The 26,796-nt window shown below is 56.8% G+C and overlaps 1 protein-coding gene across 3 annotated transcripts; it reads right to left on the bottom strand.

Annotated features, from left to right (window-relative positions):
* Nucleotides 1-2,816: 2,816 nt before the first annotated feature.
* On the bottom strand, nucleotides 2,817-18,760 carry EPHX3 (epoxide hydrolase 3). 3 transcript variants are annotated; one of them, XM_044995352.1, is made up of 8 exons: nucleotides 18,637-18,760; nucleotides 13,611-13,873; nucleotides 10,661-10,746; nucleotides 10,068-10,243; nucleotides 9,136-9,264; nucleotides 8,645-8,748; nucleotides 5,869-6,017; nucleotides 2,817-3,371 (listed from the first exon to the last, which is right to left on the bottom strand). In XM_044995352.1, exons 2-8 carry the CDS (start codon nucleotides 13,854-13,856, stop codon nucleotides 3,152-3,154), a joined length of 1,110 nt encoding a protein of 369 aa, XP_044851287.1. In that variant the 5' UTR covers nucleotides 13,857-13,873; nucleotides 18,637-18,760; the 3' UTR covers nucleotides 2,817-3,151. The 3 variants fall into 3 exon arrangements, with proteins under 3 accessions (XP_044851287.1, XP_044851286.1, XP_044851288.1); XM_044995351.1 differs by lacking the exon at nucleotides 18,637-18,760 and adding an exon at nucleotides 16,077-17,191; XM_044995353.1 differs by lacking the exons at nucleotides 8,645-8,748; nucleotides 18,637-18,760 and adding an exon at nucleotides 16,077-17,197.
* Between the last annotated feature and the right edge of the window lie 8,036 nt (nucleotides 18,761-26,796).

Raw genomic sequence — 26,796 nt, 5'->3', positions numbered from 1 at the left:
GAGACTCGTTGGACTTGCCACAACATCAATAGAGCATGAAATAGCTGGAAAACTGGATCTAAAAGAACTAGTGACTGAATTTTCAAAACTTAAAGCAAGAAAAGTCATGTTTTAAGAGCACAGAGTGTTTTTTATTTGGAGTGTTTTGTAAATACAGGTTAAAGTTCATTGAAGAATTTTCTTATTTCTTTCTATATTGGATGTGGTGGAAATGGCAGTTAAAGCAGGATAGCGTAAAGGATGATTTTGTATTTGTAATAATAAAAATTATAATTAACATTTTAATGCATTTTATTTGAAATCTGACTGAAATATCATCTAGCTGTCCTGCACAAATCTATTCTGAAAATTTTGTGTCTCTACTTTATCTGATCTCAGAAACATTGGTTGCACAGACGGATGGACAAACCGAATAATTAAGCCTCTGTTTAAACAAAAACAAACAAACAAAAAAAAAAGCTTAAAAACATTAAAAGGAAAAAAGGGGCAAAATGTTTCCTCGTTTACCAGAAACCTCAGCCTAGATCTGCCCTTGGGGTTTGGGGTGCCGATTGCATGGTTCTCCTAGGGCGCCAGTTGCTGGCAGCTAGTCTAGGGCCACCCCTGGGTCTGGAGCACGGGGATGAATCCAGAGAACCTGGCTGCTTTGGGCGCTGGCTACTCCAGAGCCAGCTGCTTCTCTTGTGCCCAGCCTGTGCCATCAGCAGAGACACTGGCCATCCCTACTAGCAAAGGAAGGGGCCTGGGAGAAGGGGCAGCAGGCCTGCCCAAGGAGGGGTCTGTGCTTAGGGTCCTGGCCTAGGAGCCATGTGCCCTGGGTTCTAGCCTAGCCTCTGCCCCATGCTCCTGCTGGGCTGTCAGACAACTCAGCCCCTTTGTGGGCTGATAGTTCTGGCCCTAACCTCTCTGAGCCTCCAGTGTGCAATGCAACTCCAGCTAGGGCTGGGAAAGGAGAGCCTCCAGCGGCAGGGGTGACTGGAGCTAGGGCAGAGGGGTGTTGCTGTGCTAGGGAGAGGGGAGGCCAGGCCTCCCCTGCTGAGCTCTCATTCTAGCCCTGGGCACTTTAAGCAGGAGGCTGGTCTGTGGTTCTGGGGCTGGGCCAGGCCACCTGAGTTCATTCTGCCACAGACTCTGCGCAGCCTTAGGCGAGTCCCTTCCCCTCTCTGTACAATGGGGATAAGGAACCTTCCTCCCTCCTAAACCCAGGGGTGTCTGTGATATGCCCAGATACCCTGGTGGGGGGCCCAGCCCTGGGGACAGGGGAGCTCTGTGCAGCAGCTGATGGAAAAGCAAAAGTGAGCCGCTTTACTGGGCTGGGGCAGCAACAGCCAGCTTCCCCTTTCCCACCCACTCCCGTGGGGGGAGGCTGGGGCCCTAGCAATTCGGACAGCGAGCAAGTGGGGCAGCCCAGGTGGTCTCCTGCCTCCCCCCCACCCCTGCCACTTGGGAGGAAGCAGGCACAGCGTTACCTCTCTGCCCAGTCAGTAGCTGTAAGCTGGGCTGCTCCCCCCTACTGACCCAGTCAGCCCCAGAGGCATCCACAAGCCCATTTACCAGATCCCTGGCCATCAGCAATCCCAGCTGGGCACTGCCGCCCCTCTGCAAGCAAGGGCAGCCTGAGGCGGGGAGGGGGGAGGAAGCACAGCCCCACATAGGCACGTTCAGGGCAGCCCTAACTCACACAGTAAACACAGATCCCGGACTAGTCCTGGGAGGCTTCCCGACGTGCAGATCCCTTGTCCAAGGCCGGCCACACCTACCGGCTGGTGAATGGCCCACACCATGGAGGTTTCTGTCCCAAATGTCATTTATTAAATACACTCAAAGCATCAGGACCATAATGCAGCACTTTCTCTCCAGGGGCCATCACCCTCCGCAAATGGATTTATAGTCAAGGCGCTAAGGGGCCCATCCCTGGCAGAGAGGCACTGGCATCTAGGCACTCTGAGCTCCAGCCATATGTACGGTCAACAGAGCATAGGGAGTCACTAAGGGGAACAGTAAGTGTGGGGAATCCACAACAGAAAAGAGCTGCTTGCCCCCAGCCATCCTTTCTAGCGAGGTCAGCGCTAAGCTCCCACCACCACCCCGGCACCACTGCAGTGAAACCCGGCTCCAGGCACTGAGCAGGGGCTCCCACCTGCCAGAAACAACAGAGCTAAAGACCACTGTGACCAGAGTCCCAAGGGAGCCTGCACAGAGCTCACTCAATTAGGGTGAGCTACAAAGAATGGGGCAGACAATCCCCAAAGTCGGTGGATATTCCAATACTTAGATTTACCAAGCCAGCACAAAACAGCTTCTATAATACCTCACTGGTTACCCAGAAACTAACAGCACAGTGCCCTTAAAGCAACCCAGCCTCAGGCCTCCACCCAGACACCCAAGTCAAATATGAAGAGTATTACTAAAAATCTTATTCATCATATAAGAAAGTTCTTCCAGATCTTACCCAAATACACACTTACAGCCAATTCTTCTAAACTACACTAAACTTTATTAAAAGAAGAGAGAGAGAGAATTGGTTAAAAGATCGGCATAAAAGTTCAGACATGAGTACAGTTCTTGAGATTAAATTCATAGTAGAGATGGTGAGCTTTGTAGCTGCAAAGAGTTCTTTCAGAATTAGTCCACGGGTTATAGTCCAATGCCCATATTCAGGGCGATTCCAGATTAAAACTGTATTGCCACCCTTACTGCTGCGCTGTCTTCAGAGCTGGGTGGCTGGAGAGAGGCAGCTGTTGGCTGGGCACCCAGCTCTTAAGGCAGCGCCTCACCTGCAGCAGCGCAGAAGTAAGGGTAGCAATACCATACCATGCCACCATTACTTCTGTGCTGCTGCCTTTAGAGCTGGGCAGCTGGAGAGTGGCAGCTGCTGACTGAGGTCGCAGCTCTGCAGGGAGCAGCACAGAAGTAAGGGTGGCAATACCATACCATACCATCTTTCTGTGCTACTGCTAACGGCAGCTCTGCCTTCAGAGCTGGGCTCCCGGCCAGCAGCTGCTGCTCTCCAGCTGCACAAGACCAATTTGTGCAGGGGCGTGGGGGCACTTGGCCCAGTGGAGGGTCCAGGGCTGGTTTGCCAGGATCAGGTCCCTGCCCTGCCACACCCAAGCCAGTAAATGGGGCCCAGGCATGGCACCAGACCCGCTCAGTCACTCTCCCGCAGGAAGCTCCAGATCAGCTGATTGACCTTGTCGGGCTGGTCCTCGCTGACGAAGTGGCTGGCCTCAGGGATGTGCTCCACGCGGCAGCGCTTGCGCGCATACTGCTCCAGGAGGGGGATCATCCCAGCCTCCAGGTACACGTCCTTCTCCCCCCAGATCACCAGCATGGGCACCAGCATGTCCTTGCACTGCATAGGGCTCCTGCTGCAGGGAGGGGGAGAGAGAAAGAAGTGACCACTTGCCCAGGGCACTGGGCACAGAGCCCCCTCACAGCCCAGGGATGGTGGGCAAAGACAGGAGGATAAGCGGAATATGGGGGAGGATGTTCAGGTTACCTTAGTGCTGATGGGGGGTGGCGCAGCCTCTGGGGCAGCTGCCTGACTGCACCTTCCTTCCCAGAACTCCATAGTTAGACCTGCTACCCCAGCAAGAGCCCAAGGGTCTCGTTCTTGCCACTCACAGGCCTGGTCTACACTACACAGTTAGGTAGATGTAAGCTGCCTTACATCAACCTAACTATATCAGTGTCCACACTACTACTCCTGAGGGCATCCTGCGCCAAAAAAATAATTCTGCAAGTTTTATCTGTCAGTAAATAAATGTAGAGACTCCAGCATGGCAGTGGGGAGCACAGGCCGATGGCTGTACAAAGGTGGGCGATCACTCTACAGCATCCCCACCCCTACGAACACGGACTCAGTGGTGAGGCTGCACCCAGTCCTGACACAGCACAAGGCCTGGGCCTACTCCAGAAACACAGTGGGGCCCTGGACCTCTGCACCAGGCAAGCTCAACCAGGGAGGATCAAAGTGTGGAGGGGCTCAGTGTGGGAGTTTTGGATTCTGTGTGGGACAATCTGGATGTAGGTAGCTCAGTGTGGGGTCTAAGTATGAGGGGATCTGGAGCACAGAGACTCATTGGGGGTGTGCGTTCCAGGTGCAGGGACTCTGTAGGGGCTTCCAGGTGAAGGGGGTTGGGGCTCAGCACAGGGGTCTGGGTGCTGGGAGTCTGGATGTGGGAGCTCATAGAATATCAGGGTTGGAAGGGACCTCTGGAGATCACCTAGTCCAACCCCCTGCTCAAAGGAGGACATGTCTCCAGACAGATTTTTACTCCAGTTCCTGAAATGGTCCCCTCAAGGATTGAACTCACAACCCTGGGTTTAGCAGGCCAATGCTCAAACCACTAAGCTATCCCTCCCCTTCAGGGTGGTGCAGGGGATGGGGCTCATCAGGATGGGGGTTTGAGAGTAGAGAGCTCAGTGGGGAGTGGTTGCAGGCAGGGAGTCTGGGTGCAGGGGGGCTCCAGATGCAGGGATTGAGGTTCAGTGGGGTGGGGTTTGGGTATGGAGGTTCTGGGTGTACGGGCTGAGGCTTGGCAGGGGTGTCTGGGTATGGGAGGTCCATATGCACAGGGATTGAGTGTATGGTAGAGCACTGGAGGCAGGGGAGGATGCTGAGCTTCCTGCAGCTGGGGGAGGTTTCTGGGGGTGGGTCTGACATAGCCCCAGCCACTCCATGCAGGGGAAGAGGAAGTCCAGTCCTCTCCTGCCTCCAGGCCAGCCAGGACTAGCAGTTAATCCCAGCTCAGGGTAGGAGCCACTGGCCCCGGGGTGTCCCCAGCCCTATGGTGATTTACCTCTCCACTGGCTGCCTGAAATGATGTACCTGTGCAGCTAGGGAGTGGTGCATGACTGCTCTTGGAGCTTCCCTCTGCTTCCCTGCCAGAAAATCTGCAGGGAATATGAATTCTGCGCACATGCAGCGGCACAGAATTCTCCCAGGAGTAACACTGAAGCCGTGCTCCTGCTGATGTAAGTGCACTAGTACTCTGACAGAACTACTCCACCTCCACAAGAGGCTTAGGGCTTATGTCAGTGTAGATAGGGTGACACAGCGTCCGTGTCATCCACCATCAGCTGTTGGATGTCATTCTTGTCAATTTCACGGCTCCCTCTTAGAGCCTAGCTCATAGTTCAGGCTGTCACCCTGGGGTGGGGGTAGGGCTCCAGCTAGCGCCCGGCTGCCCTCGGACTCTCAGTTCCTGGCTCCCTGTCAGGAGTCTCGCAGCTGCCCAGGCTCCGGGTGCAGAGTTCCCCGTGGGGAGCACATCAGGGCTCCCAGCAGTGGGTATCGGGGAGCTGAGAGCCCAGGGAAGGGTTGGGGGCAGCCATGCACAGAGCTGAGAGCCCAGGCTCTCAGCCCCCTGCACTGCCCCACTTAAGTCAGTGGACTCATGCTGGTAGTGTAGATACGAATCTGCGGTGGCTGTAAGTCGACCTAACATAGGTCAACCTAAGTTTGTAGTGTCAACATGCCCATAGTTACCCCTGGCAGCACCAGACTCTGCCAGGGGCCCACAACACCACAGATTTGGTGCTGGGAGCAGAGAGGGGCAGCAGCTCCCAGTGTGCACAGATCCCCCAGCCCTTGGCTCTGGGCAGTGTCAGGGGAAGCACAGGATGGAATGGGATCCTACAGCCCTATGCAGGACCCAGCATATCCCTTCCTGCCTCGGGGCTGCCACCCACTAGCCCCTCCACTCATTTCCTGCAGGGCTGCAGCAGCCACTTCCTCCTCCTGGCTCCTCCCAGCCCACACGTGTGCCCCCACCCGTCCCATCTCCCCAGCATCGGAGGGGCACCTCACTGGGTTCCGTGTGCTGCACAGGGGCGAGCCCCATGGAGGGGCAGGGGCCCTACCTGAATATGTTCCTGTAGTAATTGAGGGGTGGTGTCAGTGCTCCGGGCTTGGAGAAGCCGAATATGTAGGCCTCCAGCTCCTGTGCCGTCAGGCGCCGCTCGGGGTTCTGGATTCCACCCTTCCTGCCTGCCAAAGTGTCCTTCAACACCTGCCTCAGGACAGACATTGCCAGGGTCAGGGACAGCTCAGATCTGGGGCCTAGTAAGCCTTGGGGAGGGCTCCCGGCAGACAAACCATCATGTTCCATCCAGAGCCAGGGAGCCTAATTGCTCCGCAGGGATGGCTCGGATCTGGAGCCTGGTGAGCCAAAGGGGTGGGGGCCTGGCTCCTGGCCAACAGCATGTCATGCCCCAAATCTTAGCCCCCTACAGAGCCGGTGAGCCTGCCCCCCATGGAAGGGATGGGGAGCCCTCATGAAATGCAAAGCAGAGTTCCACCTAGTGTCAAGAGCCTGGCGTATGGGGGCTCCCCCCCCAGAGATGACCCTGCCCAGCTACTGAGACAGGTGGGGTGCTCCCCAAAATTGGCCCCCATTCTTCCTAGTCTGCAGGCTTAGGCTGAAGTCAGCAGCCTCCACAGAGGAAACTGACCTATTCCGTCTCCTCTATCCCAGAGTGGGCCCCTCGCATGCTCATGCTGCTTCTCCTAGAACAGTGCTGCTCAATCTTTTTCATACCAGGGACAAGCTTGCTGCCTTCCAAGTGTGTCAGGGAGAACTCAGGGACTGGTCGTTGAGAAGCACTGCCCTAGAACCCCACGTGGCTTTGATCAAGCAAGTACCGTCTCCCTGGTGGGGGCCCAAAAAGTGCATGCAGAGAGGGCCGAGTCCTGCCCATCCCCATGATAGTCACTCAAGCACCCCATATCCCAGGGCAGAATCCCAGAATAACGAGGGACCCTAAAATACATCTCCTCGGTGAGTCCTGGAGGATGTAGAGAGAAGTGGTCACACTGCTGAGCTCCTGCCTGCAGATCAGGCATGGACAGGACATACACAGATGGGGAGGAAGGGACATGGGGTGTGTGGCTGATCCAGGTTGGTGATGCCCATCTAGCCCAGGATCCCACCTCTGACAGGGCTAGTGCCAGCTGCTAGAGAGGAAGGGGTAAGAACTCACTGCCAGTCCCCACAAGGTCTCCTCCCAGGCTCTGATCGTCAGAGACGCACTAAAGCAGGACTGTCCATCTCCTGGCCAACATAGCGTTTTGCCTTTGGTTTGGGTCATAACCTAACAACTCTGGCTCTCCTCCTTACCCGGAGGAACGTCCAGTTCCTGTTTGACCCTCACTAAGTTCAGGCCTCAATGACTTCCCGAAGCAGTGAATTCCACCAGCTAATTATTTTCTTTCATGGGTTTGACTTTCCTACCTTTCTCCTGAAGTCTGGCTCTAGGCACCCCAGAACAAAGCACCTTGCTCCAAAGGTCCTTTAGTATAAAGCTCAGCTCCCTCCGAATCAGAGTTTACTGGATTGCTATTTAGCAGCTCCTGCAGTAGTTCCAGTAATTACTGCCCCAAAGGCAGTTGGTAGCTTTTATCCCAGCCCCACTCCACCCCCACAACACAGCCTGTGGCCCCATCCTAGAAGGGTCATGCCCATTGCTCCCCTCTTCACCTCAGGGCTGTTGGGATATTATCAGCTGCCAAATTAATTGATACTCATGCCCCCTGCCCCGCTCGCTGGGATCCCCCCATCCCATGCTGTCTAGCTGCATCACCGGTTCCTAGCTTCTCCCCCATTTAATGTGGGGCTGGCTAGTTCCCCCTTCCCAACCCTGCTGTAGGAGCCACCTTTATCCAGCATGAATTCCATGGTGTCACTCCTGCCCCTCCTTCTAGCTACTCCCAGCCCCTTCCCATTAATCTCTGTCCTCCACACCTGCTAATTAACCAGCAGTTTATTACTGCAGCCATTAGGAATGGGATGATCCCTAATTAGCATGGGTGTTTCCCATTTACAAAGCAGCCACTGTCCCTCTGACTTACAGGGCCGAGGTTAATACACACACAAAATGGTAGATTAGATTTCCACCCACCACTGACATGCAGCCACTGCTGGGGTGGAACACAGCCACTGGGACAGGAGGAGGAGAGGGAGCTCAATTGGTGCATCCAAAAGAAAGCGGGGGGGGGGGGGATGGACAGAACTGAATTCCCTAGGTGGGTATAATCGCAGAATTCAGCCAGGCCAGCACCCTTGCAAAAAGCACCTGAGATCTTTAACAAGTGCCAGTGGGGTTACGGCCTCTGTTTTACCCCTCCCCCCCATCCCAACGAAAGGCAAGGGACTGCCGGACACAGTGCCAGTCACCACTCAGTAGATAGGTTTTCTCCCCCTGCACTGTGCTGGCCCCAATGGTGCTGGGGCCTCACCTCAGGAGTCAGTGCCGATCCCAATACCCCAGCAGGGCTGTATGGGGCACTGAAGGAGCGGCACACCAGAGCTGTAAATGTCTGCACTCATTAACGATCCCCTGGCAGCTTTCCTGAGTCAGGGTTAAACTCCCACTGCGGCCATTCCACCCTGCCTCCCTGACCTCCAGCCCTAACATGCTGCATAGTTACCAGGTGCCACATCCCTCCCCAGAGGTGGCTGCACCCAGGGCTCTAGGGGAGAGCCAAGGGGCTGTTCTATAAATGGACACATTTGGAATCCTAATTAAGCTGAGCCACAGGTGCCAGGACCCTTCCCACCCCCCTCTTCTCCAGCTCCCCCAGCCAATCAGCCCCACTCCCTGCTCCCACCTCACCCATCCCCCCACTCCCTGCTCTCACCTGGAAGTCACCCAAAGACAAGAGCAGCTCAGGCAGCCTCTGCAGCTGGAACATGAATATGTAGCTGGAGCGCAGCAGCTGGCAGGGGTGGCAGGCTATGTACTCTGCAGCGGGTGGGCAGAAAGGCAGACACAGACATGCTGAGGCTGGAGGGCCTCCTACGCCAGTGCCCCCAGAACACCCAGGCCTCCCACCAGAGGCAGGAGCCAAAGTCACATAGCATGTGCCAGTGATGTCATTTCAGACCTCACTTGGGCTGGGTTGGTGCTCGGAGAGCCAGCAGCTCCTGTGGGGAGTGGGGGCAGGTTGGGAGCCCCAGTCACAATGCAGAGACCCCAAGAGCCCTCGCCTCCCCACCCCAAAGAGTGCCACTGTCACCTGGTCAGAACTTCCGTGCTGCTGCAAGAACCAGCCTCCTCCACCCTGGACCTGCCACAGACCCTTGTGGGGTGGGGGGGAGAGCCCAGCACCCCTGCAGGTCAGAGCCTCACCTTTAAGAATGGACGAGTGGATGGCATTCATGATAATGAGCTTCTCCACCATGTCGGGGTGATTCACGGCGAACTCCCACGCAATGGCGCCACCCCAGTCATGCCCCACCAAGATACACTTGGTAAAGCCTGGAAGTAGAGACAGCCAGGCAGACCAACCGTCAGGGCAGAGCAATGCTGGACAGAGCTGGACTTCCACAGTCAGGGCACACCCCCCACACACTGTCTCTCCCACTCCACCCGCCTCCCCCTCTACCTTTCCCTGCCAAGGGTATGTCCACTTCTCCCACTGAGTTGCCCTACCCCCTACACCTCCCTCCTGCCACAGAGATGCCCCCCTCCATTGTCTCCCTGCTCCCCAACTGGGGCAATGGGCAGAGGCTGGGACAGCCCAGACAGACCAAGCAAGCAAGCAGGTGGGATGGGACACTGAGTGTCTGTCTCTGCTGTAGACACACCTGCTCATTGATCCAATTCTCGCCTCAGAAATGGAACTCCTGCCTTGGCAGAGCACAGCCAGGCTGCCACACGGCAGCCAAGCTCTGCCCACTTGCTGCTATGTGGTGTCCAACCAGGGAGATGCTAAGGTTTGGGGTCAGGGGCATATCCCAGGCTTCACAGCGCCCCACCCAACCTCGGTGGTGCTCTGGGGTTGCCGTTGTGGGGGCTGGAGAACCCCTCTGCCCCTTCTGTGGGAATAGCTCAGGCTGGGCACTCCCACAACTCATCCAAAGGGGAGAGCCATCTGTGACAGTGCAAAGGGGGGCACAGCAGGGTCTCAAGGAAAGGCCCCTCTGCACCTGGGAACAGCTTGAGCAGGGAGGTTCCTCTCCTCCAGCAGAGGGGCCAGCTCCCTCGCAGCTCCTACCCTCCCCAGCTGAAGTGCAGAGGGGGAGGCCTCCATTCACACATGTCCAGCAGCCACTCCTCACCCTTCTGGTCCTTGGTGCCCAGCACTTGGATGACACCATGCACGTCCTCCAGCAGGGCCTCCATCTGGTAATGCTGCTTCCCGCACGGGGCGTCTGAACCCCCATAGCCCCGCAGGTCCAGCGCCACCACCCGGAACTGCCTCTTGAACTCCTGCAGCTGGTAGCGCCAGGCAAACCTGCCAACGCACACAACCCTGAGCTCAATCCGTGCCTAGGGAATACCCTGCCCAGCTGGGGGGTGGGGGGAGAGTCCCTGCCAGCTAAACCTCGAGGCCATTCCCTGCTCCCATCCCCTCCACAGCTGCCTGGCCAGGGCGCTGCCCAGGGCCAGGGCTGAGTGTGGGAGCCTGAGCTGTGCTAGCCAGCGCCCCCAGCACAGCTCACCCATGTCCAGTGGTGTGTTCTGCCCCTTCACCTGTCCTGCCTCCATCACGCTATCAGCTCCTCGGGGCAGGGACTGCCTGCTGCTTCGTCTGTGCAGCACCAGCACAATGGGGCCCTGACCCGCATGACTAACACCCCCTCATCCCAACTCCTCACAGGCCATGGGATGCAGGTGCCCCTCTCACCCAACAGTAACCGGAGAGACCTACCAGTTCTGGGGGAATCCGTGCAGACACAGCATGAGCTGCGCCTCCTCCTGGCCAGCTGTGACATAGTGCAAACGCAGCCCTGAGCTCTGCAAGGACGGGGAGGGGGGAGAAGGAAATGTTCATGCCTAGTCACCCAGGGGTCAGCTGCACCATGGCAGGAGCTGGGTGGCACCTCCAGTGCCTCCGCTGACCAATGGGGCTGCTGGGCTTAGCAGCTGGTGTCCCCCTGGTTCAGGAGCGGGCAAACGTTTTGGCCTGAGGGCCACATCGGGTTTCCAAAATTGTATGGAGGGCCAGTTAGGAGAGGCTGTGCCACCCTAAACAGCCAGGCCTGGCCTGCCCTCTGGGGACTCCTGCCCCATCTACCCCTCCCTGTCCCCTGACCACCCCCAGATCCTCCCACCCCTGACTGCCCCCCCCAGGACCCCTGCCCCATCCAACCACCCCTTCTCCCTGACTGCCCCTGGAACCCCTGCTCCTGACTGCCTGCTGTCACCCCATTCAACCCCCCCTCCTTCCTGACTGCCCCCCCAGGACCCCTGCCCCCATTCAACCCCCCTTTTCCCCACCCACTGACCGCCCTGCCCACCACCCCAAACTCCCCTGCCCTCTATCCAACCCCCCCTGCTCCCTGCCTCCCTTACTACTCTGCCTGGAGCACCGGTGGCTGGCAGTGCTACAGCCACACTGCCCAGAGCACCAGGATAGGCAGCCACACTGCCCAGCTGGAGCCAGCCATGCCACCGCGCAGCACAGAGCACCGGGTCAGGCTGTAGCTCTGCAGCTGCGCTGCTGCCCAGAGCATTGCACCAGCGGCGCAGTGAGTGGAGTCTGCGGGGGAGGGGGAACAGCAGGGGAGGGGCCGGCGGCTAGCCTCCCCAGCGGGGAGCTCAGGGACCGGGCAGGATGGTCCCGCGGGCCGGATGTGGCCCATGGGCAGTAGTTCACCCACTTCTGCCCTGGTTTGCCTCATCCCAGACACTGGCCTTGTCTGATGCACGTGCCCCAGCTTCCCCTGTGCCACACCCAACGTCAGCAAGAACCATGGGGGACAGCTGGGCAGGAGCCTGGCAGAGCCCCACTGGTACCAGCAGGCAAAGGGTTCACTGTTCCAACAGCCTGACAAACTCACTACACCGAGCACACCACTTAAAGGCGTTTACCCAGCGATGACATCATGGGAGGTTTCCAATGGAAGGCGATGTCATCCCGCTCCTCAGAATCATTGTGGGTGGGGGGTATGGCTGATATTGAAGGAGTTGTGTACATGAACTGAACACATGGTTTAATGCAGGGGTCTCAAACTCAAATGACCACGAGGGCCACATGAGGACTAGTACATTGGCCCGAGGGCCGCATTACAACACCTCCCCCCCGCCGCCCTCGGCACCGCCCCCACTCCACCCCTTCCATGAGGCCCTGGCTCTTCTCACCCCTTCCCTACCCCATTCCAACCCCTTCCCCGAAATCCCCACCCCAACTCTGCCCCCTCCCTGCCCCCAGGGGGTGCAGGAGGGATGAGGGGAGCAGCAGGGGGGGCAGGGGGTCAGGTGCAGGGTGTGGCAGGAGGCTCAGGGAAGGGGGTCGGGGTGCAGCAGGGGGCTCAGGACAGTGGGTTGGGGTGCAGCAGGGGCTCGGGCTCTGGCCCGCCGTGCACTGGGTGTAGGGCAGGCTCCCTGCCTGCCCTGCCCCCGCGCTGCTCTGGGAAGGGCTGGAACGTGGGGGAGCAAAGGCACAGAGGCATGTGTTGCTGTTGCTTCAGGCACCTCCCCCCCAGCAGCTCCCATTGGCCGGGAACAGGGAACTGCAGCCAATGGGAGCTGCTGGGGGTGACGCCTGAAGCAACATCAACACACGTCCCAGTGCCTCTCTTCCCCCACGTTCTTTCCACTTCCCGGAGCAGCATGGGGGCAAGGCAGGCAGGGAGCCTGCCCTGCCCCCGGTGCAAGCCGGGCCAGAGCCGCTCTAGGTAAACGCTGTGGGGCTGTGAGGAGCTCGCAGGCTGCAGAAAATAACTTTGCGGGCCACGGGTTTGAGACCCCTGGTTTAATGTCTGTGTCCGAGGCAGAGAGGACAGGCTCTGGGTCAGATAACAGCTGTAGATTCACTGATCTCTCTGTCAGCCATGGCGCATAAGCATTGCGAGTCAACACCAGGGAAGCCCCATTTACACATGGAGTCAACAAGAAAGGAGCAAAGGGAGTGAACTCTGGGGATACAAGCAGAGGCAAGGAGACGCTCCATGTCCTGCACTCAGGAAGTAAAAGCACAGCATGTTTACATGCATGAAAACAAGCTCCCAGCCAGCCTTGGCTGGAACAACTGCCGCAGACCTTTCAGGGAGATGGACAGGCCCACGTGTCTGATGTGCTCTAAGCATCGTGTTACGTTTTTGTCTTTTCTCACCTTCCCATTTCCATCATCCTCACTCACTAGCTCTTAGCTCTCGCTCTTCGATACGACCTGTACGCCTGTTCTCACCTGAACCGGAACTCAGCCCTGTGGTGTTAGACACGACGCTGAACCATTCCAGCTGGTGTGTGCTGTCCCTTGGACAGCTGACCTGCCAAGTCTCCATGTTCAGTGGACAGGGGGCTAGGCACTACAGGGGAATGCTTCACAGGGGCGCCAAGACTGGGGTGCACCTATTATTAACCTGCAAGGCAAAGGAAGGGCTGTCTGGGGGCTAACAGACTGGAGGTGGCAGGGAGCTGACACCCACTTAAGCACAAAGACTTCCTCTGGCTGGAGGCCGGGGGTTCCAAGATGACTCATTCCTGGGCATCCCAAGAACCATCACAGGGGTAAGAGCTGCAGCCTGGAGACTGGTCTCTCCAGGCCATTGGCCCTCAAGACACTGAGCTGCAGGAGAATCTGTTCAGGGATTGACCCTGCTCCATGGTCCCTCCCACCCATCCCTCCCCCTCCCCCCAAACACACCCCACAGCACCTTAAGCTGCAGGTAGCGGTGCTCCCCATAGGAGGCATTGGTAAGGCACGGTGGTGGCGTCTCTCGCACCCTCCAGCGGAAGGCTCGACACAGCGCCTGGGTCAGCACCAACCACGGCACCCACAGGCAGTAGGCAGCCGCCGCCAGGTAGGAGGCACTACGCACAGCCAGCCAGTCTAAGAGCTTGGAGAGCTTCAGCAGCAGGCGGGTGGGGACCAGCAGCAGGTGGTAGAGGGAGAGCGCCATCTCCTTCGGGCCCAGGACTGCAGGGGGAACAGGCCAAGGAGGGAGGGGTCACACTGGGGAGCTAGCATCCCCTGGACCTCTCCTCACATCACCAGGGGGTGCTCACTAACACGCAACACCCCACCTCCTGCTGTCACAGGGCCCATGAGCACCTGAAGTGGGGGGTCCTTAACGTACCCTGTGCTCTGGTCCCCCTGCCCACCCTGTGCTCTGCTCCCATCCCCTAGCCCAGCAGGGCCCCCGGGCCACCCCACTCCCATCCCTAGAGAGCCCCCAGGCTGCCCTGCCCTACCCCACTCCCCCCCATCCCACCCCTAGATGGCACCCACATGTCAGCCTTGAAAGCAAGGGATAATAGCAGGCCCCAGGCCAAGGGGGCATGTGGAACTGGACACTCCCGCAGTCCCTAGGGAAAGCCCTGTGGAATCTGACGGGGTCCTACAGAAATTCCTCCAGCTGCCCAGGGAATGCGGCAGGGGATGGCATCTTCTGAGCTGGGTGTTTGAGGCAGAGGGTTCTCACCTGAAATGGAAACACTGTCCTGGACGTCACACCCGCAGCACCCACGGGTTCCCCCAGCCCCAAGGTGAAGGGGGACAGCACAGCAGGGAAACCTTAGTGCAGCCGGGGAGGCCAGCCCACACAGAATACCCACAAGGTACCTGATCTAACCCTCCCCCTCCCAACTTTGCTGAGATCTGCAGACACAGGCCCCAACATCTCAGCCCCAACTGCAACAAGCTGGCCCAGCCCAAGCCCAGGGAGCCAAGCCCCGAGGCCCCCAGTCCATTGTGCAGAGCAGCCCAGAGGCAGCTGTCCGCCCTGAGGCCCCTGTGAGTGCTAGGAGGTCTCTGCTAGAGCTGGAGAAGCTGGGTGAGTGGTGCCAGAGCCCTGCTGTGACGTGGGATGGAGAAGAGCAGAGCTGGGACCTTCTGTGCCACTGGACAGCATGTCACACACATCTGCACAGCCGGCATGGACTGGCATAGCTCAGCCCTGCCTCACTCCCAGCCTGGAGTAGGAGGAACATCTGCGGTGACCCACAAAGGAGCAGCAACCACCAGGCCACTCCTGGCAGTGCCTGGACCAGGACCCAGCTTTATGCTCCCAGGTTTGGAAAGTTCAGTGAGAGTTTTAAACAGTGACAAAGAACTCACTACCTCAGCTAGAAGGGACCTTTCTCACCTAGTCTGATCCCCAGCAGAGCCCAGGCTGCAGACCCCACCCAGGGACTCCTGCATGGACCCAGAACTGCTGGCTGAGGCTCTTACACATCCCACCTCTGGGTGATGGCAAAATCAGCTCTTCCCCAGGGGAGTCGTCCCAATGCCAATACTCCTCCCTGGCAAATATCTGTGCCTCATTGCCAATCTGACACTATCTCAGTTCAGGTCCTAGCTGCTGGAATTCGTTCTGCCTTTGTTGTCTAGGTTAGTGAGCCCAGCCAGCTGCAAGCTGCCTCCCCGCCCGCGGAACCCGCCAGGCTAAACTGGAACTGAATGTCTAGTGCAAGAAGTGAATGAGAGAGCGTGTGTCTGTCTGTCTCCAACTCTCCCAGCGCTTCTGTATCCCACAATGAGCAGGAGCAAAGGGCACAAGCCCAGTGCCTTTCCCTGGGCTCCAAAGCAAAGCGCTCCGGCAGTGCACTGGCTCAGGAGGCACTGGCTTGGGGGGGGGGTGTGACTCACTTGGACCCACTGTTGCACACTGGTCCATCCAGTGTCCAGGAGCCCCAGCCTCGAACCTGCACCCTGGCCTCTCAGATGGTGCAACAGGACAATAATGATCTGCCTACAAGGGAATTGTTTTTAAAAGCCAGGGGCCCACAGATTTGACCCCCAGACATGTTGTGTTCACCCTGCTGGCCACACAGCAGGAACCACACTCCCGCCCCTGCCGAAAGTGGACTGCCTCAGCACAGGATGGGGGGGGGGGAGAGGGGGAGGTGTCTATCAACTGCCAACATCCACCCACCCAATGTCTGACCCCTGCCCTCTTCACTAGCCACCTCCTCCCCAGTTGCATTTGGTGCCTCTGGTTGCCCCCACTCTCCCCACACTTTTACTACTCGCTCCCCCACCCCCGAGGGCTCAGCCCCTCTGCCCAGGTTGTAACCAAGTCTTGGTGCTTTTCTCTACCACATCCTTCCCCTTTGATAAACCTCTGGGTCTCTCTCACCTGCCACAGCCTCCCTTCCCCTTGGCCACCCCCAAATCTCACCTCAGCTCTGCTCCAGTCCAATCTAACCCTGGCTGCAGACCAGCTTCTTCTGCGTCCAGCCTGCTTTCCAGGCTCTGCACAATTACAATCCAGCTCCAGGCCCCTCCCACTTCCACTATTCCTTGCCTCACACCCTTTAATCTCCTTCACCCACTCGATTTCATGGCACCTGCACTGAGTGCCGCACCACTGCCCCACCCAGGTCACAGGGGTCATGGCACGAGACTGCATAGTGTACAGCACTGGATAGCACCAGCTCCTCTGGGCAGGACTTGGCTCACTGTACAGCACCATCCATGCCCGCCTCGACCCCCAGCTCCTCCTCCATTGGGGTGTGTGTGACCTCCCTCACATCTGCCCCCTCTGCCCATCATATCCAGGTCCAGGAGGAAGAGATCACACACAGTGTCACGTCCCAGGGCCATGTCTGTCCAGCCATGACCAGGAGTTGCATCAAGAGCTGAACCCATGAGCTCACCGACAACTGGGGATGGGCCCGTTCATCTGAAAGCCCACTCTGTGGCTGGCCCTACAGAGCACGATCCCCCCAGCTCAGGTCAGGGCTCAGGCCTGAGGCAGAGGCTCTACCCCCAGTGAGACTCGGCCGGGGCAGCCACAATGATTCATGGAATCCAGTTGGGGTCACAGGACGTAGAGCCAGAAGGGACCTCTTGGGGCAACAAGTCCAGGCCCTGCTAGGGCAGGCAACCCTATCACCTGGTCCCTTCTCTGCAAGATACTCCAGGGGGCAGGGCAGGGCAGGGGGACAGTCAGTCTGATCCAGCCATGAGGCTCCTGGGGACACAGTGCACTCTGTCCAGCAGGGTCACCCAGCTTGCTGCCTCCAGAGCCAAGGCCTGAATCAGGTGCAGCCCAGACAAGGCTGTGGTGACACTAGCAGGACATGGGTGCAGCTGGGGGAGATGGCACTCCAACCAGGGAACACCTCTTCATGGGCTACACAGGCTTGTGGCTGGGGACAGCCTCCCCAGGCAGCTGGGTCCCAGCTGCAGCCTTGAACTCCAGGGGTCGGTGCAGTCTCCAGAAACTGGAAAGGGGCTGCCAGTGACCCACTCTCCACCATGACCCAGCCTCCCAAAGCAACTGCAGCTCCATCCCTCAAACCCTTCTGAACCTGCCCCCCCATCCCCAGTTCCTAGGGTCAGCTATCCCAGTAATGCCCCCAGCCCCACAGCTACAGCTCAGACCTCCAGCCCCTTCTGATCCTGCACCCTAAAGACCCAAGCTACAGCTCCAACACCCCATAGCCCCAGCCCCTTCTGAATCTGCCCTCTATAACCCCAGCATTAGAACTACAGCTCCGACCCACAGCCCTCTCTGATTCTGACCCCCATAACCCCAGCCCCAGAGCTAAAGCACCAACCCTCAGCCCCCTGTGAACCTGCCCCCCATAGGCCCAGCGCCAAACCCCAGCCCCTTGTGAACCTGCCCCCCATAGCCCCAGCCACAGCGCCGACCCCCAGCCTTAGGGGAACCTGCCCCCAATAACCCCAGCCACAGCGCCGACCCCCAGCCCATTGTGAACCTGCCCCCCTTAACCCCAGCCACAATGCTGACCCCCAGCCCTAGGGGAACCTGCCCCCAATAACCCCAGCCACAGCGCCGACCCCCAGCCCTAGGGGAACCTGCCCCCAGTAACCCCAGCCACAGCGCCGACCCCCAGCGCCTTGTGAACCTGCCCCCCGTAGCCCCAGCGCCGACCCTCAGCCCCTTGTGAACCTGCCCCCCTTAACCCCAGCCACAACGCCGACCCCCAGCCCTAGGGGAACCTGCCCCCAATAACCCCAGCCACAGCGCCGACCCCCAGCCCTAGGGGAACCTGCCCCCAATAACCCCAGCCACAGCGCTGACCCCCAGCCCATTGTGAACCTGCCCCCCGTAGCCCCAGTGCCGACCCCCAGCCCTAGGGGAACCTGCCCCCCATAACCCCAGCCACAGAGCCGACCCCCAGCCCATTGTGAACCTGCCCCCCTTAACCCCAGCCACAGCGCCGACCCTCAGCCCTAGGGGAACCTGCTCCCAATAACCCCAGCCACAGCACCAACCCCCAGCCCCTTGCGAACCTGCCCCCCATAGCCCCAGCGCCGACCCCCAGCCCATTGTGAACCTGCCCCCCATAACCCCAGCCACAGCGCCAACCCTCAGCCCCTTGCGAACCTGCCCCCCATAGTCCCAGCCACAGCGCCAACCCACAGCACCTTGTGAACCTGTCCCCCATACCCCCAGCCACAGCACCGACCCTCAGCCCTAGAGGAACCTGCCCCCCATAACCCCAGCCACAGTGCCGACCCCCAGCCCCTTGTGAACCTGCCCCCCTTAACCCCAGCGCCGACCCCCAGCCCCTTGCAAATCTGCCCCCATAGCCCCAGCGCCGACCCTCAGCCCCTTGTGAACCTGCCCCCCATAGCCCCAGCCACAGCGCCGACCCCCAGCGAATCTGCCCCCCCTAACCCCAGCCACAGCGCCGACCCCCAGCTACAGTCCCCTTTTGATCCTGCTCCGCCCTCTGACCCAGCCCCCAGCCCCCAGCCCCACCTACCTGAGCTCTCGGCCCAGCCAGCCCGTTCCCTTCCGGCTCCAGCGCAGGCTCAATGATTGGCCACTCGACTCTCGGAGCCCCCGGGAGCAGTCGGTGAGCGCTGGAGCGCTCTGCGGCTGGGAGCCAATGAGAACGGGGGTGGGCGGGATCAGCGCACTCAGCCCCGCCCCCTGATTGGGGACGCACGTAGGGAAGCGCTCACGGGACTGGGGAGAGCGCGATGGCCATTGGCCAGGCACAGGCTGCACGTGCTGGGCCTGGTCCTCCCCGGCCAAATGAGTCACGTGGTTCAAGGCCAGGCCTGCTGGGTGGCGCTCAGCGCCCCACTGCCCAGCTGCTGGGGGGCGGGGGGAGCGCCCCAGGCAGGGCCCATCTCTCAGTCTGTGCGGCACCCAGCAGCACTGGGGCCGCCTGCTGCAGCCATACCACCCCGAGCAATGACTGCTGGGCGCTTTCCCAGCCTGCGGTCGGGGGCTGGCAGCCAGGACACCTGGCTCTGGCCCCAGCTCTGCTGCTGGCTGACTGCACACTCTGGCCAGCTCCCTGCCTGCTTGCCTCCCTCCCTGCCTGCCAGGGTCCATCTAGCTCCGACTGCACACTCTGGCCAGCTCCCTGCCTGCTCAACTGCCCTGTGGGGTAGGACTAGGGTGACCAGGTGTCTGGTTTTTTAACAGAACCTGTGGTCAAAAAGGACCCTGACAGCAGAGCTAAGGCAGGCTAGTCCCTACCTGTCCTGACTCCATGTGCTGCCCCCCACCCCCACCCCGGGAACTGCAGGGACAGTGCCTACGGGTGAGAGCAGCGCACAGAGTTGCCTGCCGTGCCTCTGCCTAGGACCCAGACCTGCTGGCCGCTGTTGGAGCACAGCACGGAGTCAGGACAGGAAGGAAGACTGCCTTAATGCCTCCACTGCGCCGCTGAGTGGGAGTCGCTGGAGGTAAGCCCACACCCCGCTCCACCCCAATCCAGAGCCCCCTCCTGTACATCAAACCCCTCACCTCCCCACTCCAACTCCTTGCCCCAGCCCAGAGCCTCGTCCCACACCCTGAACCCCTCTGCCCCAGCCCCTAGAGCCCCCACTCCCAGTTAGAGCCCTTCCCCCTCCCCAGCTCAGTGAAAGTGAGTGAGGGTGGGGGAAGAGTGAGACACCAAGGGAGGGGGAATGTAGCAAGCGGGGAAAAGGGGCAGGGCTAGGGTGTTGAGTTTTGTGCAATTAGAAAGTTGGCAGCCCTAGACAGGACTGACCCGACCCTCCCTTCAGTCTGTGGTTGTGAGGCAGACTAAGCCCTGGGGCAGACGAGGGCTGTGCGCCTGTCGGGCTAGGCAGGGAGCCGGGTTTGGGATCAGCTGTTGGGTACCCTCAGTGCCCCATAGTGCAGACACAGGAAATCACCATGCCCTTAGCGTACCAGGATGCCAGGCCTGGGTGACAGACTCTTCCCACAGAGTTAGCCAGACAGAACTGCTGTGCAAGATGTCCTGAGGTTGTGAGAAGTGCCCCAGCCTAGCCAGGCAGACTGCTAGATTGCAAAACTCAGGGAGAGGAGGTGGGATCCCATTTCCTGGGTAACTGAGCTGTGGTGTTTCCAGCTCAAGGGCTAAGCAGGCAGATGGGTAACACCAGGCAGCATGGGCAGGGATCTAGGGAGCCTGAGGGTCTGTGTTTCCAGCAGCATGGAGTCACCTGCATTCATCACAGCCCAGACCTAGCTGTACTGCAAGGGAGAACGGGAGTTGGGGTGGCAGAACACAGGGGCTGCTGGACTGGATTGGAGCTAAGGTCCATCTAGCCCAGGGTCCAGCACTAGCTGCTGCAGAGGCAGGTGTCTGAGACCTGCAGTAACTGCTTGGGGGATAATCTACCCCTATGAAGATCTTGGGTCATAAGCTCAGCAGCAGGAAGTTTTCTTTCTTCCTTCCAAACTGTCAGCAGAACTGTTAACTCCGGATACTCCCATTATCCATACAAATGTCCAGTCTGTCAGGGAATGGTGTGACATTCTCCACCTCAACCCCATTGCATGGCAGGCAAATCACACGTTGAATGAAAACTAATCTTGTATCTGTTCCGAATGAGCTGCCTTCCTCTTGCGTTGAACATGCCCTTGTGTGTGTGTTGGGGGAGCAGCCAGCACCCGGTCCCTGGAACACAATGGGAGCCTAATACACTCCATGGGGCTAGGTTAATGCTTTTCTCCCCCCCCTTGGGCTCCAGGAGGCCTGGTATTTACTGTGATCGCTTCAGGGCCTAGGTCACAGGCAGACAGAGGGGGGAGCAGGGCTTGTGTGGCTGAGGCTGGACAATGGGGATCTAAGGCAGATCACACGGGCTCTGAGACAGTGAGGAAATTCCACCCCCTGGCTCAGCTGCTCTGGGTGGAACCTTCAACTCCCATCTCAGGACTCCATTGCACAACCAATGATTCTGTCTGGCACCTGCCCACCTGGCTTGGCCAGAACATCTTTTTGGATTAGGGAAAGGACCAGTGGCGACTTCCCAGCTCCCAGCACAAGGAGGGACTCTGATACTGGGCGCTCTGTCCCCGCGAAAAGGAGCATCCCAGCACTGGGGGCCATTTTATCTCAGCCACGGTGCCCAAATTAAATAGATCTCTGCTCATCCCTCCAGCACCTCTGCCACTGTGTCACCTCTCTAGAGCCATTTCATCCCTAGGGGCAGAAGCATTGGTGCTGGAACTAGGGATGCTGCCAAGCCCCTGGCTTGAAGTGGTTTCCATCATATACAGGGTTTACAGTTTGGTTCAGTGGCTCTCAGCACTCCCTGTATACCAGTCGTTCCAGCACCTCTGGGCAGAAGTTATTGTACTTGGTTAAAAAAAAAAGTGCAATCAGAACCCTTTTTAAAAAACTTTATGAGATGAGAAAAACAAGAGAGAAGATGGGAATATTTTTTATTGGACCACCTTCTGTTGGGGTTCCCAGACCTGAAGAAGAGCTCTGTGTGGCTTGAAAGCTTGTCTCTCTCACCAACAGAAGTTAGTCCAATACATGATATTACCTCACCCACCTTGCCTCTCTAATATCCTGGGATCAACACAGCTACAACAAAACTGCGTACAAGATATGTATTCATGCACTTATTCAGTATAAAATATTCAAGCATTCAAATAATTCAAAGATTCAGAAATATTAAACTATGGATCTTAACATGAAAGTGCTGGTCATGAAAACAACATATGTAACAAACACTGGTCATAAAACTAAACCTGGCATTTTCTTGGATGATGGTGTCTGACTTCTTCCACAAAGACATCCAGGGTCAGTTCTGAAGTAAAAGCATTTTCATATGACAGGACAATTAGGTTTCTCTTTCTTTCATGGGTATTTTCAAACAAGAAAAGGAAACTTTACAAGCTACAGTTGATGCTCCAAACAACAAGACTACTGTAGACATTTTTTAAATGCCATAGGAAAGCCTCCTCTAATTCCTTGGCAACAGCTCAAACTTCTTCAAATGCTTTGCAATTTCTCATATCTATCAGTGCTTTAAATAAAGACATTTCTGCTTTCACCTTTCTCAATATCTAATCCGAGCAAGCACACATCGATTCCAATTTCAAGACGCCTGGAGAGCTGGTGGTTGCTGACAAGCTTTTGTATAACACATTTATGCTTTGTATACACATTTATGCTTTGGAATCCTGGTAAGTGCTCAATGACTATGAAATCTTGACATTTTGGGGGCAGTACCTTGGCTTTTTTGGTGGCACTTCTTAATATTGATGCTTCATCACATGCATCTTTCAAAATGGTGCTTGGGTGAAATCTCAGAAAAAAAATCTTCAAATGTCTCTTTTGTTGAAGTTCTTCACAGGCAAGTTATCAATTCACCTACATTAGCAAGGCACATTGGGTCCTTTAGAAGGTAATTGTTCACAGGAGCAAAAACTTTTAAAATCATTCTTATAACCTCAGCTAAGAACAAGGATTTGGATGATTCTGTAACTGCCACCAACCCTCTTGCTTCAGTGGACATATCCACTCACAAAGTTTGACAGAAAACTCTGAATCTCTTCCCAAGGTTTTCAAGTGACCAGTACAGCTTGTTTCCATGAGCTTCTGCAGGTGCTGCCCTATGTACAGAACACTCACTTTGGGCCTGGAAAATGTGTATAGAGTTACAATTTTAGAACATATTTGGCACTGCTGAGTTCTTTCTTCCCACACACGAGGAACCACTAGATGTAACTGGTGAGTCATGCAGTGAGTGTCAGGTATTTGATTGTTTAATTTCTCTTGCAAAAGCATCTGTGCCCTTCCTTTGCACCTGGACATAACTTTGGCACCATCAGAGCAAGAACAAAGTATTTTGAGGGTCAAGACTCAGTGGAAGTCTTTCAAAATTTGTTGTGAGAGATCTTCAGCAGTGAGGCCATGCAATGGGGCTAGTCCAGTAAGTCCTTGGCTTTGCCATCAACAGAGTAGCATAAAATGGCGGAACATTTTCTATATTCACAGCATCCCATGTCATGTTACATGGACACCACCATTTTTCAGAATATTTTCAACAATATCTTTCAAAACCATCCTCATAATATCAATTCTTTCATTCTGAATCTCAGTACTTTGCATTTTTCAGAGTGGTTTTCAGCGCATCCTTGAATTTTGGTTCTTGTCCTGCAGTAAATCTATGCAGATAGAAGAAAATTCCTGATGAACTGTTTAGAGTAAGTCTACACTTAAAATGCTGCATCGGCACAGCTGCACTGCTCAAGTGAAGCTGTTCCTACGCCAACAGCATAGTTAATCCACCTCCCCAAGAGACAGTAGCCGCTCTCCTGTTGACATAGCACTGTCTACACGGCGGCTAAGTCAGTATAACTAAGTCGCTCAGGTTAGTGTAAGTAAGTGACATCATTAAACTGATGTGTAGATCTGGCCTTAGTCTCTGAAGTTTATGACCTCGTGATATCCTCTCAGAGGCAACTTGTTTATCACAGCAAACTGTTTCTTTCCATTCGTGATTATGAGACAAAAGCAGCAATTGTAGCGCCTGAAAAAAAGTTGATTAAAATAAGCATCACATTCATAATTCAGTAACGTTATTGAGCAAGTGAGTAAACTGAAATCATAACATTTGTCAATGTTTTGTATGCTGGATCTGCCACATCAAATCTTGGAGTTTCCTCAAGTTTCTAGGGGCTGAAGAGCCTGTTTGGAAAAGTTTTTTTTCTCCTTCTCTTGGCACAGTCACTCGGTTATTCAGGGTGCGAAAAAATCCCCCCTTTCTTAGTTTTCCAAGACTAGGGCTTTCTTTTCCAATGTCAAGCTGTTGCAGTGTTTTCCCATTAACTTTAATAGCCCACCATTGTCTTTTCCTGGGTCGTACAATGCTAGTTACTAGGAGCTAGTCTCTGGGGGGGAAGGCAGCCCCTCCCTGCCTGTAGTGAGGTGGAGCTGAATGTTGCAGCACAAATTATGAGTGTTACATATACACAAATTCAGTCTGTTCACATCTCATGATGACCGTCTGGGTCAGAACATTACAAGCCTTCATAAGAGACTTGACCTGACATATTTGCACACAGTGCATGCAGCCAGTAGATTAAATTGCACATTCTTTGGGGGTTCAGATCCCCTGTTCTCCCCTTGTGGTGTCTGGACCCTGATAGTCACAGAAATGTAGAAATAGCAACAGATTCTCTTTTCCTTGCTGCAGTCCAATCAGCCATTGCATTCATATCTGATTAAGCCTTTGCCCAAAGAAAGGGCATTTTTCCAATTGCAAAATCCAGATGTGATAAAAACCACATCAGCTCCCCTTCCACCAGCATTGCCAGGCTGTGCATACATTGGCCAAGGAAAACAAAAGGCCTTATCAGCTTTAACAGAGATGGGGCTCACAACCCCGTTGCCCGTCAACATAGAACCAGGTCTACAATCCAAAGTTAAATTGACCCAGCTACATTGCTTAGGGATGTAAAAAATCCACACCCCTATGTGCCGTAGCTAGGTGGACCTAGCACCCTGTGTAGACCAAGGGCGCCAGAGTCCTCCCAAAAGTGATGGGGCCGGGGCGTCCCCACCCCTGCCCTTCAGACCCCACTCCCAGCCAAGCTGGAAGTTGGAGCAGGGCTGGGGAACCCCCCACACACACACCTGGGGTGGGGTGGAGTGTGGGGGGGCAAAAGTCTACTGCCTGCCCTCCAGACCCCCTGCCCAGGGCAGGTAGAGGGACCCAGGCTCGCCACAGCTGCCCACCTGGCTCTTACCAGGGCCAGGCTGCGGCTCTGAGGGCCCCACCCCCACCCCGAGCTGGGTTGAGGAGAGCCATGCGGGCAGCTGTGGGAAGCTGTTGCGGAGTCATGGACCCTCCACCTACCGGGGGGAGCCGGGGGCTGCTCTCAAGCCTCTTTGCACTGCAGGCAGGTGGAGGGTTCGCTGCGGCTCCCCACAGCTGCCCAGGCTCCCTGGCTGGCTTGGCTGTAGGGTGGGGTCTCAGGGGGAAGGGGGCAGGATCCGTCCGCCCTGCTGAAAAGTAGGAGGGCCCTGGCGCCCCTGATTCTGGCAACACTGGTGTAAACAGAGGCCTGATCTACACGACAAGGTTGGGGGTGATGAAAGGACAGCTTACATCAACCTAACCTTGTGCGTCGCTGTGAAGCATCTTCACTCAAATTTGGCTCCAGCTGACATAAGTGCCTCTCTACGCCGATGTTATAACCGAGCGGCAGACAGTTGTGGTCGCTGTAGCTAGGTTGATGCAGTGTTGGTGTAGATGCTGGGTTGCTTATGTCACTGTTACTGGCTTTCAGGAGCTGTCCCACAAAGCCCCACGTGATGATACCATCAACACAAGCGCTCCTGGTGAGGCCTGCTCAAGGAGCCAAGCGTGCGCGCACACAAGCGATTTAATGACCGTGTGCCGACATAAGTTAGGTCAACATAATTTTGTAGCATAGACATGGCCAGAGCTAGGTCAATGGATGAATTCTTCTCCCAGCCTAGCTACCACCTCTTGGGCAGGTGGATTAATGGCGCCAAAGGGAGAACCCCCCTGCCCGTCGCTGTGATGAGTGTCCACACTGACGCGCTACCATGGCGCAGCTGCGGTGCTGCCGCTGCTGAACCGTTTCAAGGGTAGACAAGCCCTAGGAGTTCCCCTTGACCCTGCAGTAGTGTTGCAGTCCCTGGACAGTCCTTCGAAGGCTGCTTCTGGGCTCTAGAGGAACCTTCCAGCTCTGGGCAGCCCAGCCACACACTCTCTCATGTGATCCAAAAGCAGCTTTCTCCTCTCCCACAGTTTGAAAGGACTCGTTCCTCTCCAGACAGGTAGGCAGGGTCTGGCACAGAAACTCTAGCGTCGCCCCCTGCGCCCCCACTTTGTAGGGCTCCCTGCAGAGGCCCCTCCCTGCAGACGCTTTCTTACCAGGGTTACCCATCTTTTATTGCAGCAGCAACACAATGCACTTGCCAAACGTCACTTAGCTGAAATGTAGTCAGTAATGCGGCCCACCGGCCCCTAGATTTGGGGCTCTGGCCTTAGGCCTACAAGCACTCACCTGAGGAAACTCAGACTAAGAAACAGGGGTGAGGGGACTGGAACACATCTTCTTCTGAGGGGAGTGGGGGGGGGCAGGGCAAAGAAATTGAGGGCTATGGGCCTGAGACAGGCTCACCCACCATTTGCCCCACTGGTGTTTGCCCTGCCCAGCATGGAGCCTTCTGCCCCTTGGGGGATCAGCCCTGGGGCAGTTGCTGGGATGGCTGCCATCAACAGCTGGAACAGGGGCAAACATGTTGCAGGCTGGGACTCAGAACAGCCACCTCGGCATGGAGCCAGCTGCACTGGGACTTGGTCTCATGTTGATAATGCAGCTGGGAATTCGGGTGCATACCGGACACAGAGTTTATGGCTCATCATGAGCCAGAGCCCAGTGCCACCCGCAGGCAATGCTGGAGCCCTGCACCGAGCCACATTCACCAGCAGGTTCATTACCAAGTGGTGAAACACAGTGGCCCATTCAAGCCTGGCCACAACCTAAAGGGCCATGGAGCAGCTCAGCTCCAAAGGCTGGAAACCCAAGGCCCAGCCAGCATGTGCGTCTGCCAGGCCCAGAGCTGTTGTTTGCCAGGGATCAGTGAGGGGGCGGGCGTGGGGTTGAACAAGATAACCTGCCCCTCCCTCCAGCCTCCCAG

Source organism: Mauremys mutica, chromosome 20 (genome assembly GCF_020497125.1).
Source record: "Mauremys mutica isolate MM-2020 ecotype Southern chromosome 20, ASM2049712v1, whole genome shotgun sequence".
Taxonomy (NCBI): Eukaryota; Metazoa; Chordata; order Testudines; family Geoemydidae; genus Mauremys; species Mauremys mutica.
The sequence above is the reverse complement of the archived record's forward strand: the minus strand, read 5'-3'. Positions and strand labels throughout refer to the sequence as shown.

Bases quoted from the DNA above. Each gene is read 5' to 3' on its own strand.
- EPHX3 (XM_044995352.1), bottom strand. From the start codon at position 13,856: ATGGCGCTCTCCCTCTACCACCTGCTGCTGGTCCCCACCCGCCTGCTG. The intron at 9,265-10,067 runs GTGAGGAGTGGC...CTCTACTTCCAG, and splicing joins GGGCACCAAGGACCAGAAGG to GCTTTACCAAGTGTATCTTG. The intron at 6,018-8,644 runs GTGAGAGCAGGG...GTCCTGAGGCAG, and splicing joins TGTCTTTGGGTGACTTCCAG to GTGTTGAAGGACACTTTGGC.